The sequence below is a fragment of the Mesoplodon bidens genome (assembly GCF_964165515.1).
Source record: "Mesoplodon bidens genome assembly, chromosome: 10".
Classification (NCBI taxonomy): domain Eukaryota; kingdom Metazoa; phylum Chordata; class Mammalia; order Artiodactyla; family Ziphiidae; genus Mesoplodon; species Mesoplodon bidens.
The window spans coordinates 4,126,241-4,139,207 of NC_138172.1; the positions used below are offsets into that span (position 1 = coordinate 4,126,241).

At 56.4% G+C, this 12,967-nt stretch overlaps 1 protein-coding gene across 3 annotated transcripts in view; it reads right to left on the reverse strand.

Annotated features, from left to right (window-relative positions):
- GRIP2 (glutamate receptor interacting protein 2) overlaps window positions 1–12,967 on the reverse strand; it is a gene marked incomplete at its 5' end in the record, with an annotated part of 121,134 nt that overhangs the window by 57,393 nt on the left and 50,774 nt on the right. Inside the window, one exon of one of the 3 annotated variants that reach the window (XM_081246884.1) lies at window positions 7,133–7,172. The exons of the other annotated variants lie outside the window; for them this stretch is intronic. Within the exon in view, the coding sequence (XP_081103010.1) occupies window positions 7,133–7,172 (40 nt within the window). Of the gene's footprint in view, window positions 1–7,132; window positions 7,173–12,967 lie in introns of those variants that run through there. 3 annotated transcript variants of the gene reach the window in all.

Here is a 12,967-nt window from a genome sequence, read left to right on the forward strand (position 1 = left end):
GAGGAAATCAGCCCCAGCGGGGGGGCAGAAGCCTCTTATCCCATCCCAGCCACATCCTTTTCACGAGGTGGGGAGGGGCTCAGATTAGCGTTCAGCCAGAGGTGGTGTCAACCTGGGTCAAGAGGAGGACACAGCCTGGCCAAGGTCGGGGGCTCGGTCAGAACCAGGAATCTACAATCTACAATCTACAGCAGGTTTCTCAACCTCGGCACTATTGACAGTTTTTTTTTTGCTGGATTGCTGTACGATGTTTAGCAGCATCCCTGCCCTCTAACCACTAGAAGGGAGTAGCATCCCACCCCAGTCGCCACATCAAAAATGACTCTAGACAACCCACATGTGCTCTAGGGGAGCAATACTGTCGCCTCCACCTCCGCCCTGGCCCTCACTGAGAATCACTGCTTTAGAGTCAGGGTCAGGTTCAGCTTGGGGTCAAGGCTGTAGCTCAACCTGGGTCCAAGGAAGCCTGAGAACGTTCACCACCTGCAGCTCTAACCATTGAGAAATGGCTTCTCCAGACCGGGGGATAGGCTCCCTTAGCTTTGCCAGAAGGTGGGAAATAACAAATCATTTCCAGGGCCCCGGGACTTGGCCCCCAGCAGCTTTGCTCACCTCCCCCACCCCCAGGCCCTGTGTTCACATCCACAACCACAGATTCAGGCAACACCCCATTAAGTATAATGCCTCCTATTACGGTTCCCTAATTCGCACTTCATTTAGATTCAACAAGACATTTCTGAGCTAATAAAATTAAAAAGACTGGGTTCTATCAACTGTGTGACAGTGAACATCTCTGGTATTTCATGTGGGCAATTCTGGAATTAAAATGTCTTATCCCATGCAAATTAGACTCAGCCACTGGAAAATCCTTCTCTCCCGGGCTGTCCTGGGAAGACCAGAGATAAGCTTGCTGGCTCCAAGTTTAGGAGTCTGGAGGTGGGGGAGGGGGAAGATTATCTCCTAAGGACAAGAAAGCAGAGAATCAAGTTTGCCAAATTCAGAGCCGTAGAATCCCAAAGAATGGAGCGGAACAGCCGTGGGTTAACGCTGGTTCTGAAGCAGAGCGTGCGGGATGCTGGCTGCTGAAGCAGAACTCCCATTTACTGCGGTGTCTCTGTGGTGTGTCTTCAACACTACCTCTCTGCCCTTTCCTCATCCCAATATTCAAATTTTGATCCAGTGAATGACACGGTGCCAGACTGGGCTGCGATGGCACACTTGGCACAGCTGAGATGTGGGGGTCTGCTGCCTTTGGGCTCAGCTGTCAGACAGGCCTGACTGTGTGATGATGCAAACCAAGATTCATACAACTGTGCGCAGAGTCAGTGGGCAATAAGTGAGGACTTGAGAGACTCTTCTGCAGAGAAGGCACATGCATTTTACAGTGTGGCCTTGATGACCTCTCTCAGCGGTGGAGGCCACTCAGGATAGCTGATGGCCAGATAAGGGGCTTCTGGATACCTAAGACCCCTGCCACATTCAGAAACGCACCCATAAGGAATGCTACAATGTCTGCTGATGCTTGTTCAGAGGGGACAGTGCCCCACTCTCACAAACATCCTCAGGTCAGGGGGAAACAGGCAGCATTCAAACCAAGAACCAAGGCAAGGACAGAATTACTAGTTAACCGTGTGACTTGAGTCTCTGTTTCTTTATCTGTAAAATGGGGGTGTCTCCCCCTATCGCTGGCTCCAATCAGCCCAGGCATGAGATTTTGAGGGAATTATTTTATTTATAGAAAACCCCAGGAGGGTTCGGACCCCAGTCCTCCTCCCTTGGAGAACATGTCTGCTCTCTCCTGCTCTCTCTCTTTTTTGTTCTGGGACCTGGTAATTATATGCTTATAGATGAAGGCTTTTCAAAAACATCTTTCCCACCAATTTTCAGCTGGAAAAGCGCATAAAAAACAGAGATATTTTTATCCGAGTGTTTTTTTTTTCCTGTCTCCTCCTTCCAGCAATGGGCAATTATGAGCTTTTTCCTTCAGTCAATCTGTCCTGTAAGAACTCGCTTCAGAGGGAAATTCATTTCGCAGCAATGCCAGACCATCCGGCAGACAGGCTGGGCAAGTCGGGGGAGGAGGAGGGAGAGACACAGTGTTGAGCACAGACCGCACACCTGGTCCCCGGCCCCCAAGCTGCAGCCCGGGTGGATGGGTTTCTTTTTTATTTTATTTCTCCTGAAAGCATTGCTAATTTGTCTTCACTATCTCCGTTTCTCCGGAGCCCCAGGGAGCCACTGAGCTTTGAGAAAGGGAACTAGGAAGTCAGCCCTTGGCCAGGCTGCCTTTGTCAGGGTCCAGCCCAAGCAGGACAGGGGCTTGGGAAGCGAGGGCTGGGGAGGGCTCTCGATGGGGGCGTGACTGATGCCTGGCTCTGCGGGCCTCCAGGAGGGAGCGTTCAGCATCAGAGAGGGGGCACTGGGAAAACCAATGCCCGGAGGCTCAACTTGGGCTGAAGAGAAAATAACCGCTTGACAGAAAGCCAGCAGCAGGGCCAGCCGGCCCGAGTGCCACTGGGGAGAAGGGGGCCCCCAGTCGCCCCTGGGTCCAACCACAACTGCACACAGCGGCCCACTGCTGCTTGCACTCCGACAAGTGATCGGCCAGTGCTGGCTGGGTCGGCCCCACCTCCGAAGGCATCGCTGCCTCAATGGAAAGGGTAGGATGGGCTTTGGATACTAATCTGCTGCCGACCGGCTAAGGGATCTGGGACAAGTCGCTTCTCTCTGAGTCTCGGCACAGTGGGGGAGCTAGTGCCCACCTCATGGGCTGGTGGGAGGCATCAGCGAGGTGATGTGGTACACACAGCCAGGACACATGGAAGTTCTCTCCGTGGCCCTTTGACTCACCTCGTTAGAAAGATTTTCCCATTAGTAATGGAAACAACTCCTCCTGATTAAGTGCCGGTGCTGTGCTAGGTGCTTCACAAGCTTTGTCTCATGTATCCCCATCACCTTCTGAGGTGGGATGATCGTTATTTCCATTTTACAGATGGTGGAGCTGAGGCACGGGCAGGTTAGGTGACTTCCCATTGTAAGGGGCAGGGGCAGGATTTGAACCCAGGCCATATTCTAAGAAATTTTAAAGTATTACCACTTTATCCTCATGATAATCTTACGTGGTGGGTGTCATGATCATCCCCACGTTATAGATGAGGAAACTGAGGCACAGAGAGGTTAAGGGAACTGCCTAGGGTCACACAGCTCCTAAGCGGCAGAGCCATGGGCCCCCCCTCCTGCCTTCTCCCCTCACCTCATGACAGTCCTGGGGGGACTCAGGGGTAATGCCTGTGGCCCTCCTGGCAGCAGCCCCGGCTCCTTTGGGCACACCTGACCCACTGAATGATCGCCCTCTGACCATGGCAGGCTGGACCAGGTCAGACAGCTGGATGGAGAAGCATCAAAGCTGGTGGCAGGCTGACCTCAGACTGACAGCCCCGATTTCCATAGATGACAGGCCTCCCCAGAAGCCGTGAAGAGATCGGCTCGGCCACGGGGTGACGCTTGCTCTGTTCAATGCATGTTTTTAAGGGAAACAAAAAGAAATATATCAATAGATTTAAAAAGCAGACGCCTGCTTCACTTGGTGCCAAGGACTGAAAAAAAAAAAAAAAAAAGACTGACAAAGGAGCCCGGGGCTTGGCCCGCCCAGTGTCAGGCCCACTCCAAGCACTTGACCGGCACTGACATGTTTAACTCTTCTGAGAGCTCACTAACAATCCCATTTTACAGACAAGAAGACTGAAGCCCAGACAGGCCACTCAGCTGGGGAGCTGCAGCGGACAGACTGGAATTGGTCTGTCTGGCCCCCAGCAGACCACATCCTTCATCCTCAGCTCTGCTCTCTCTTTCCCAACACAAGGGCAACAGACCCCAAAAGAGGGGCGCCCAGGGAGGCAGCACCGGCGCCCAGGAGGCCCACGTTAGCGCTCGGGCACCCACAGTCTGGACACGACCAGAGAGGCTGCCAGCCCTGCAATCCCTCTTCCACAAGGTGGGCGGGGCCCCTGGTACTGGGCTCTGAGCCCACGCCTGGGCTGACACCCCCCTCCATGGGGCCACGATGGCCCCAACGTCATGTGGGGTGGGGATGCAGGCTCCAGAGGGGCCGTGGCCTTCTGGGTCTGTGCTCTCCCACGTCCCTCTCAAACCCACAAAACTGGGTCACCAACGGAGCAGTGAAGACTCAGTTCACCCGGCGGAGAATAAAAGCAAACGTTCTCCCCACAACTGACAGTGCCCGAGCCTCCCTGACCTCACCTCCTAATGCCCTCTCTTGGGCTGCCTCCACCCCGGTGCGCTGGTCTCCTTGCCGTTCCACACACCAGACTCAAGCTCACCTCAGGGCCTTTGAACTGGCTGTTCCCTCTGCCGAGAATGCTCCTTCCCAGACACCCACAAAACCCCCTTCCTCACCTCCTTCAGGAACCTGTGGAATCGTCACCTTCTCATCTTTCCCAAGCGGCCTGTCTGAACTCACACCTGCACTGCCAACACCTCCAGCACTTCCCATCGCCTTCCTTACCTAGCAGACCTCACTTTTTTTTTCCTCTAACTTAGTGATCTTATTTCCTATCTGCCCCTTCCCACTATGATGTCAGCCCTGGGGGGCTGGTTTTTTGCCTGTCTATTCACTGCTGTTTTTGGCATAGAAAGTCTGGCACACAGTAAATTCTCAGTAAATCATCTGAAATTCAATTCCCACTTACAGATTAGGAGAATGGGGATCAAAGAGGTGGAATGAGCTGTTCAAGGTCGCAGAATCAGGAAGAGGCAGAGATAGGATGCAAACCCAGGCCTCCCTGGGTCTGGAGGCCTTGGCCTCCCTGGTCTGGGAACTGGGGTTTCTCCCACAGCCATGGCCCTGAGGAGGTCAGGCCTGCCAGAAGATCCAGGTGGTTCTGGTGAGGGCCCCCCGGAGGAGTGGGCAGCTCAGGCCATGGCAGAAGTACCCTCCCACCCACCCCGACACACACACACCCTGTCTGAGCCTTCCCAGGAGCTGGGAACAAAGACCACTTTGTGGCCAGGAGTCAAAGGAGAGTGGACACTGTGGGCCATGGGGGTTTCCTGACCAAATCTGCTTTCAAGCCTCCTGTGCGCCCCCGCCCCAGTCACATCCCTTCCTGCAGGGGCTCAGGGTTAGTGGGGTGAACAAGCCTCCCAGGACCAAGACAGCATGGCCAGGGCAGAGGTGCTGGCAGAGTCCATCGGGGAGGAGAAAGGGCCCTGGGCACTGTGCCCACTGGCCCCAAGCCCCAGCCTGGCTCTCCCTGAGGAGCATTGCATGTGGCCTGACTGCTCAGGCTCTCAGCCTGCTCTGTGAAATGTGGAGGGTGCAGGGAGTGGCCACCTGTTGGAGATGTTTGCTGAAACTATTAGAAACAGGTTCTCTTTCCTTGAGGAGGATCAAGCTGTCTGACCATAAGCTCTAAGGTACCAGGGGCCCTCTGGGAGCCTCAAGGAGGGAAGTCTGCCTGGAAATAAAGCTTGCGTAAAAAGAAGCAGAGACCTGGAGTCCTAATCATGTTAACTGAGCACCTGGATCCCACTGTGCCTGAAGCTCCCTCTTTAGACTTTTCTTTAAAAAAGCCTCAGTGCTGACACCAAGTGAGACAAGTGTGATCATGAAGCTCTGTGACCTGGGGAGGAGACTAGGGTGGGGGCTGCAGGGGTGAGGGTGGGGGTCAAGGAAGTCATCAGAGAGAGAAAAAGCCAGGGAGATCATGAAGGGCCTTGAATGCCAAGATAAGAAGCTGCAATCAAATCTGAGTTTTAACAAACTCCCTCCTACAGCAGCATGGAGGGGGTGGGGTGCGGTGGGAGGTGAGGGCCAGGAAGCCAGGGAGGAGACTGGGGCTAAGGTCTAGGCAGGCGATGCTGAGGCCTGAGCCTGGGTTAGAGGGGGCAGCACCATGAGGAAGGGGAAGACACCTCCTTGGCAGTGCCCCAGGTGAGGTCTCCAGGGCACTGCTGCCCTTGTGGCTCTGACCACTGCAGGACAAGGTGACCCCACTTCCTGGGCCTGATGTTGAGAGGACAGATGTGCCCAAGCCAGGAGGGCAGTGGAGTCGCCAGGAGGGGGCAGGGGCAGACCGCATGGGGTCAAATCCCAGCTGTGCTACTTCTAGCTGTAGTCTTGGACAAGTCACTTAACACCTCTGTGCCTCAGTTTCCCCAACTGTAAAATGGGGAGAATAACAGTGCTGAATACACAGTGGTGTGAGGATTAAATGAGAAAATGCACAGAGAGAGCTCCGAACAGAGCCTGGCACAGAGTAAGGTCTCAACAGCTGCAAGCTACTATTATTAATCACATTATTATGATCTGGGGACCTAGGGGTAACCCTGTCTCTGCCCTCTGTGACAGGCGGGGAGGTGGGAGCCTAAGTTCACGGGCCCTCAGAAGCATGGTTGAGGGAGCTCTGCTATAAAAGTCATCAGGGGGCCAATCCCGGCTCAGGCACTATGGGCCTTGGTCAGCCACTGGCCCCTCCGAGCCTCAGCCTCTCCATCTGTCTGTCCACTGGGACCACAGTCCCTACCCTTGGAGCTGCTGCAAGGAGGTAACACCAGGAGTACATCGACTATGGGAAGGCATCGGCAGGACGGCCCAGGACACGAGTAAAGGGTGACCTAGCCTGCCCCAGAGCCCCTCCCAGGGTCCCAGCCCTGGGCCCACCCAGGAATGTGGCAGCTGAGCAACACCTGTCCCCTCTGCATTCCCAGAGCCTGAGGCTCACCGACCAGACAGCACCAGGCCGGGGCCTCTGCCTCCTGCCGTGAGCCCATGTAGGAGCTCCCCCCAGAACACCCTGACCAGGGAGCCGGCGCCCACAGCTCACGCAGGGGCAGGACGCGCCTCCCTGGGGCACACCTGAGGCAGGAGCGCTGACCTCTGGCCGTGCCGTGCAGGACAGCCCAGCAGACTCAGTCCCCGCAGCCACAGTCAGACAGACAGCCCTCTCCCCTGCCCACCGGCCAGGTGTCCCACGCGTGCCCTCCCTCCAAGCTCTGGGTCTGGGAGTGGCTGTCCCAGGCTTCGCCATCCCAGGCCCCTCTCTGGATGGCACTTCCAGAGGGATGAGGGGGCTCGGCCCCACCACTCTGCCTACTGGTCCCCGTTACTCACCCGCCTCTCCAGGGGTCTCCCGGCTGAGCCCACACAGCATGTCTGCTCTTGTCTCCCCGGTGCCACTGACTCCCTTGGGAGCCAGGGAGGGGAGCCCAGAGCTCCCACTGGCTGGGCAAGAGTCCACCCACTGCAGCGGGCGGCTCTCTGCTTAAAGGGGACACGGCCCTTGTCACAGCTGATCCTTGGATGGGGTTCAACACACCCCCCCCAGCCTGAGTCTGGGCAGGGGTCTTTGAAGATGGCAGGCCTCCCCCAGGGTCCCCAGGCAGACAGACCCCTGAGGCCAGCTCTGCCCCTAACTCGCCCTGGGTGTTTGGTAAACGACTGCCTCCCAGCCCAGACTCAGTGTTTCTACCTGGAAAAGAGGAAGAGGGCCTTCCAAACTTTTTTTTTTTCTTTTTTTAAGTAGCAGATTCCAACAGAATCTTGCACAGAACTCCCAGGACATAAGCCAGATAAAACGCAGCCGTGGAACGACGCCAGGGTGTGTCTCAGTTTAGAAATCCTTGCACTCAGAGTCCCCTGGGCCCTTCCACTGAAGTTCCAGCTACCTCTCCCAGGCCTCGGTTTCCTTTCCTGTAAGGTGGGACTTGGGGAAGATCAGCCCAGCAGCCTGTTATCCAGAGCATCCCCCAGCTCTGTGGGAAAACAGAGCAAGCTGTGTGTCCCGGGTTGATGGGCAGGGGCAGCTGGTCACAACTCCAGCCCCAGCTGGGCCTCAGCCCAGCACACTCCTAGCTTCCTCCACACTAGCTCAGGATGACCCTGACGGACACCCAGGGCCCCTCCTCCAGCTCTCTAGCTGCTCCTGCTCTCCACCCACCAGTGCGTGTTGGTACCAGCTGAGAGCCAGACACCGCAGAGGTGCTGGGGAGGAGGATGGGTGATAGTGACTCGGGGTGTCAACAGGCTGTACAACTAACTACTTATTGCATCCAGCTGAACGCAGCAGAGAACGAGACAGATAAGGTCCCAGCTCCCATGGAAGCTCTCAGATGCATGGGAACAAGGGAGCTCAAATTCACCTCTGTCCTGCAGCAAATGGGAGGGTGCAGACCCATGGTTAAGGACCAGGGGCTGCATCTGAGTTTATTCCTCAGTGGGGAGTCCAGCCCACAGTTCCTGGGCTGCCCATGCTGGCTCCTGCCAGCCCCAATAACAGCACATTCAGAACAATCCAGGCTCTGAGTATGGGGTGGGGTCACTTGTACGCCTGTATCCACAGGTCATATTCCTTGCCCCCCTCCCAAGGGTGCCTTCCTCTTCGGATGACTTTAGGTATGTCTCAGGGGCAGGGGCCCTTGGGCCAGTAGTGAGGCCAAAGGTCAAAGAGAGATGCAAAGGTCTCAGCCATGGGAGGGATGGTGAGCACTGGGTCAGACAGGGGGGACCTGAATTGGGAGGCATTTGCTGGGAGAATCGAGCCAGGCAGGAAGGGAGTGCAGTGTGGTCCACGGTGCCCTGAAATGGTCACAACAAGGCTGTTGATGTAGACCCTGACAATCCCCAGGGCACTGAGAGCCACCTTGGAGCAGTCCCAGCTCCATACCAGGCAGGAAGGGACACAGCTCTTAACAGGCCCTCGCCCTCTTTCCCCCCATTTACAGCCCCTTCAGGGAGGAGGGCTGTGTGGTGCACAGGCCTTTGGAGTTCCATCCAGCCCCTCTTGTAGAAAATATTTGCTCTCTGTACAGACGCATTTAAATGAACGATTAAGACGGAAGATCCAAAACCTTGCCGTGGTTCTGTCTCTCTCGCTGCTCCTTTGGAATTTACTTTTGTGGACGAGAAGCTCCTGGAAAGGTCATGCCATGGGTTATGGGAGAGCTTCCACGCAACGTTTCTCTGAGCACCTGCTGTGCCAGGCAGTGGGGACTGAGACACCAGGAGACAGGCGAGGATCAGCATCTTCCCTCTGTCCTCTGTTCCTGTCAGCCTGCCAAGCACATGTTCACTTCACTCATTTTATCCAAAAGTGGGTTTGGAAGCAACTGTTGGTCCATTCTGGAACAAGGTAGGGTTTAAATAAATATTTGGCACAGAAAGGTTAACTGACTTGCCCAAGGTCACCCAGCTGTAAGTGTGGAGCCAGGTTCACACCTAAGAGGTCTGTTCTTAAAGGCGCTGCTATGTGCCTCTCAAGATAAAGGGGTCTGGGAGTGCAGATGAGGGGCAATCAGCTCTGTCGGGGGTCCACCGAGGAGGTGTTTTTGAGCCTGACTTTGAAGGATGGGAAGGAAGGTGCCATGAACACAGTCCCAAGTGACAAGTGAGGAAGAGACCAGGCAGGAGATGCAGCTGGAGCCAGGCCACAGGCGGCCTGGCCACACTCGTTCCCCCAAGTGCTGGGGGCTCCTCAGCAATGCTGGCTCTCAGGCCCCACCCGGACCTGCTGAATGAGAACCTGCATTTTCACCAGCTCCCCAGAGGATGCATACGAAGTTTAAGAAATGCTGCATTATGGGTTTGGCTTTCATCCTGCAGGCAACGGGAACCACAGATGGTTGTAGAGCAAGGGTGTGAGAGGCTTTGCAAGGACCTCAGCCACAGAGCATCTCTGAGGGAGAAGGGAGGAGGGCCTGGGAACGAGCAGCAAGAGCCCCTTCTGGGAGCCGAGAGTGGGTGAGGCTGCTGCTGGGCCCTGCTCCAAGCACGACCCCTCTCGTCCAATGTGGCCAAACCTTGGGGAAGTAGAGGGAAAGGGGGACAGGTTGCTGGGCCTGCACTGCGGCTAGAAGCCAGGTTTGCTAGGGGCCCGGCCTACCAGCAGCTCCTGGTCACAGAGGGGTCTACATTTCCAACACTATGGATGACAGTGACGGGGACTGGGCTGCCTGGGGAAGGTGGCAGGGCCACTGAGCTGATAGGCAGCCCCTCCATGGTCAGGAGAGGCCCTGACACCTCCACGTCCTCAGGTTTTATGAGACAATTGAAAGATGGATTGCTGTATGACCTGGGGCATGTGTCCAAACCTCTCTGGGCCTCAGCTTCCTTAGCTGCACAATGGGAATAACAAAAGCACCACATTCTAGGGTTAGGGAGTCCACATATTGGGTCAGGAAGCATTTATCCATCCACTTTCCTGCCAAGAGTCTCACACCAATGCCTTGGATGGATCCAGGCCAGAAAGGCAGAACTTCAAGGTAGATGAGCACACTGGCCAGATGCACCCAGGTTCAAACCCCAGCGCTGCCACCCAAGAACCTTGTCATTCCGGGCAACTCACTTCTTTCTGCCTGAGCCTCTGCTTCCCAGCCCGTGAGGAGTGAGGGCGAAGAGACCTCGGAAGGTCTGCCCAGCACACACTCCTGCCCTCTTCCCCACATGCGGCCAGGCCTGCAGGGCCTTCTCAGAGTATCTTAATGGGAAGCCACTGGCACCATTGCTGAGCGGGCTGTCCTCACACTGCAGGACACCGGCAACCCTGGCCCCCGCGCCCCCAGGGGTAGTGACCCCCACAAGTGGGAACCGACCCCATGCTGCACAGATGGGAAAACCGAGACTCAGAGAGGACGGTGTCTGAGGCCCCCCAGAGCAGAGAGGGGCCTGGACCCTGGCCTCTTTCCTTCCTCTCAGGTCCCAGGGCTGGTTAGTCATAAGCACAGCAGACTGCCAGGGACCCTGAGTGACAACCGGAAATGAAGTCTGGGTGGGAAGGACGCAGAGATGGCGATTCGATAACAAGAGATAAACCCTTTGTTGTTGTTCTGCTGCTTCTCCCTTCGTCCCTTCCTCCCTCCCTCCCTCCCTCCTCACACCCCCCCCCCCCCGAGGGCCAGGCCAGGACAATCCCTTCCCTCTCCTGGTTGTAAGACATTCCCATAAGGTGGGCACTGTTGCCCCCATTTTACAGACGGGGACACTGAAACCCAGTCTGTGATGCCACCAGCCACAGGTGAGGGCCATGAGGTGACCCCGCCTTAGGGTGTGCTGTTTGGCTGTGGTCCCCCACTCTGCCAAGCTGCCCCATAGCCCCAGCCCCATGGCCCGTCACCTGACTTCAGGGGTAATGCCACACCAGTGGGCTGCACCTGGGCTAGGCCCCCAGGCCCACATCTGCCAGTTCCCAGGGCCCTTCACCGAGGCTTTCCTCCGGCCCTGGAGGGCACAGGGGCAGGCACGGCCACGGGGTCGCAGGGGGCTGCAAGAGCAAAGAACAACAGGCTGTGTGCAGAGACCAGGGAAGGGCAAGGCTCGGGGGGGAGGTGAGAGGAACCACAGCTGGTTCTTTACACAGAACCTCTGTACCAGGCCGTGTTCTCAGCATTTTAAACGTATCTTCTCATGGCATCCCCACCTCAGAGACGAGGAAACAGGGGCCCAGAGAGGTGAAGCCACTTGCTCTTAGTCACACAGAGTGTGAGGTATGAGCAGGGATTTAAGCCCAGGCCCTGCTGACGCCATCTACACAAGCACCCCATCCACAGCCCCCTGAGAAATGCGCACTCACGGATACAGGAAGAAAGAGGGGACTGCTGGGCGGCGGGGTCCCCAAGCTGCTGCTCCTGGGGAGTCTCTCTAAATCCTCTGACTAGGGAGGGCCAAGGGGACACAGGCCCAGGCCTGGCCACAGATGGGGCAGCTCCTTGGGGCTCCCTCTTGGTCTCCACGCTTGACACTTGCAATGGCTTCCCTCCTGGAGGAGAAACATGGGGCCGTAACCGTGCAGGGGGCCTCTCTGAGCCTCAGGTCCCTTCTCTTAATTATGAAGATGTCTGTCCTCACAGGGTTTTGTTTAGAAACTCGGTGAATAAACAAAACGCCTGAAAAACTGTAGCGTGCAGGGCCCGTGGAGGTGGTCAGTGTGAACACGGCCTTGCCCTACCTCTCTGGTCACTCAGTCACACTGAAGCACCCACTACCTGCCAGAAACTAAGCTGGGCACGAGGTTTCCAAGTGGGCAAAGCAGATGTAGAGTCTGCCTCTCGGGCTGCTGGTCTAGCAGAGGGACAGAGATCAAAGGAGAAAAACCTGCAAATACAGATAAGTCATTGAGACGGTGCGGAGGGCAAGGGGGGCCAGGACAACATGAGGTGGGGGGCCGGGGAGCCTCTCAGAGGAGGTGCCTCTAGGCTGAGACAGGATGGGAAGGAGCCAAGGGCAGCTGCAGGAAGAAGTCTCCAGGCGAGCGTGGGCTGTCTGGGGAGCAGGAGGAGGAGAGAAGTCGGGATTCTGCTCCAGATGCAGCACCAGGGGAGACACTGGAGGGTTTTAAACTGGGTCCTGTGTGATCTGACTTGTTTCCAAATGGCAGCAGGAGGGGATAGGCTGCAAGGGTCCGGACGGCATGGGGGGACCAGAGGCAGGGCGGGTGGGCCAAGCACCTCAGGGGCAGGAGACCTGGAAGCCAATTTTCTCTGTGCCTCAGGCCTGTCCCTTCCTGCTCTGAGTCTGTTTCCCTTCTGATGACGATGGCCAGCAGTGCGAGTTTGGGGACCTGCCAGGGTTAGAGGTCAGAAGCATGGAGTCAGGATGCATCGTGATGCAAAACAAGAAGAAAAAGGAAAACGGGGATGACAATGAACAGGCAGGGCACCAGGCGTGAAGGAAATGGCCCCAAATTCATGCAGAGCCGCTCCACTCACTGGTAAGCAGAGAAGTGAAGGGGAAATGATGCTTCTCCCACTTGACTCTTCAGGGCGGCAAACATGAGAAATGCAGGCAAGACCAGGTGCTGGTGAGCATCGCAGACATGGAGAGGCAGGGGCACTTCTGGGGTGGGGGGGTAAACTGAGGCATCCATGAGAGAGCCAGCGCCCTCCCTCCTGGTAGTTATCCTTGGGTGACTCCCCCCAAGGATCCCTAAGGGGCGGGAATAGGAATGTCATTGGT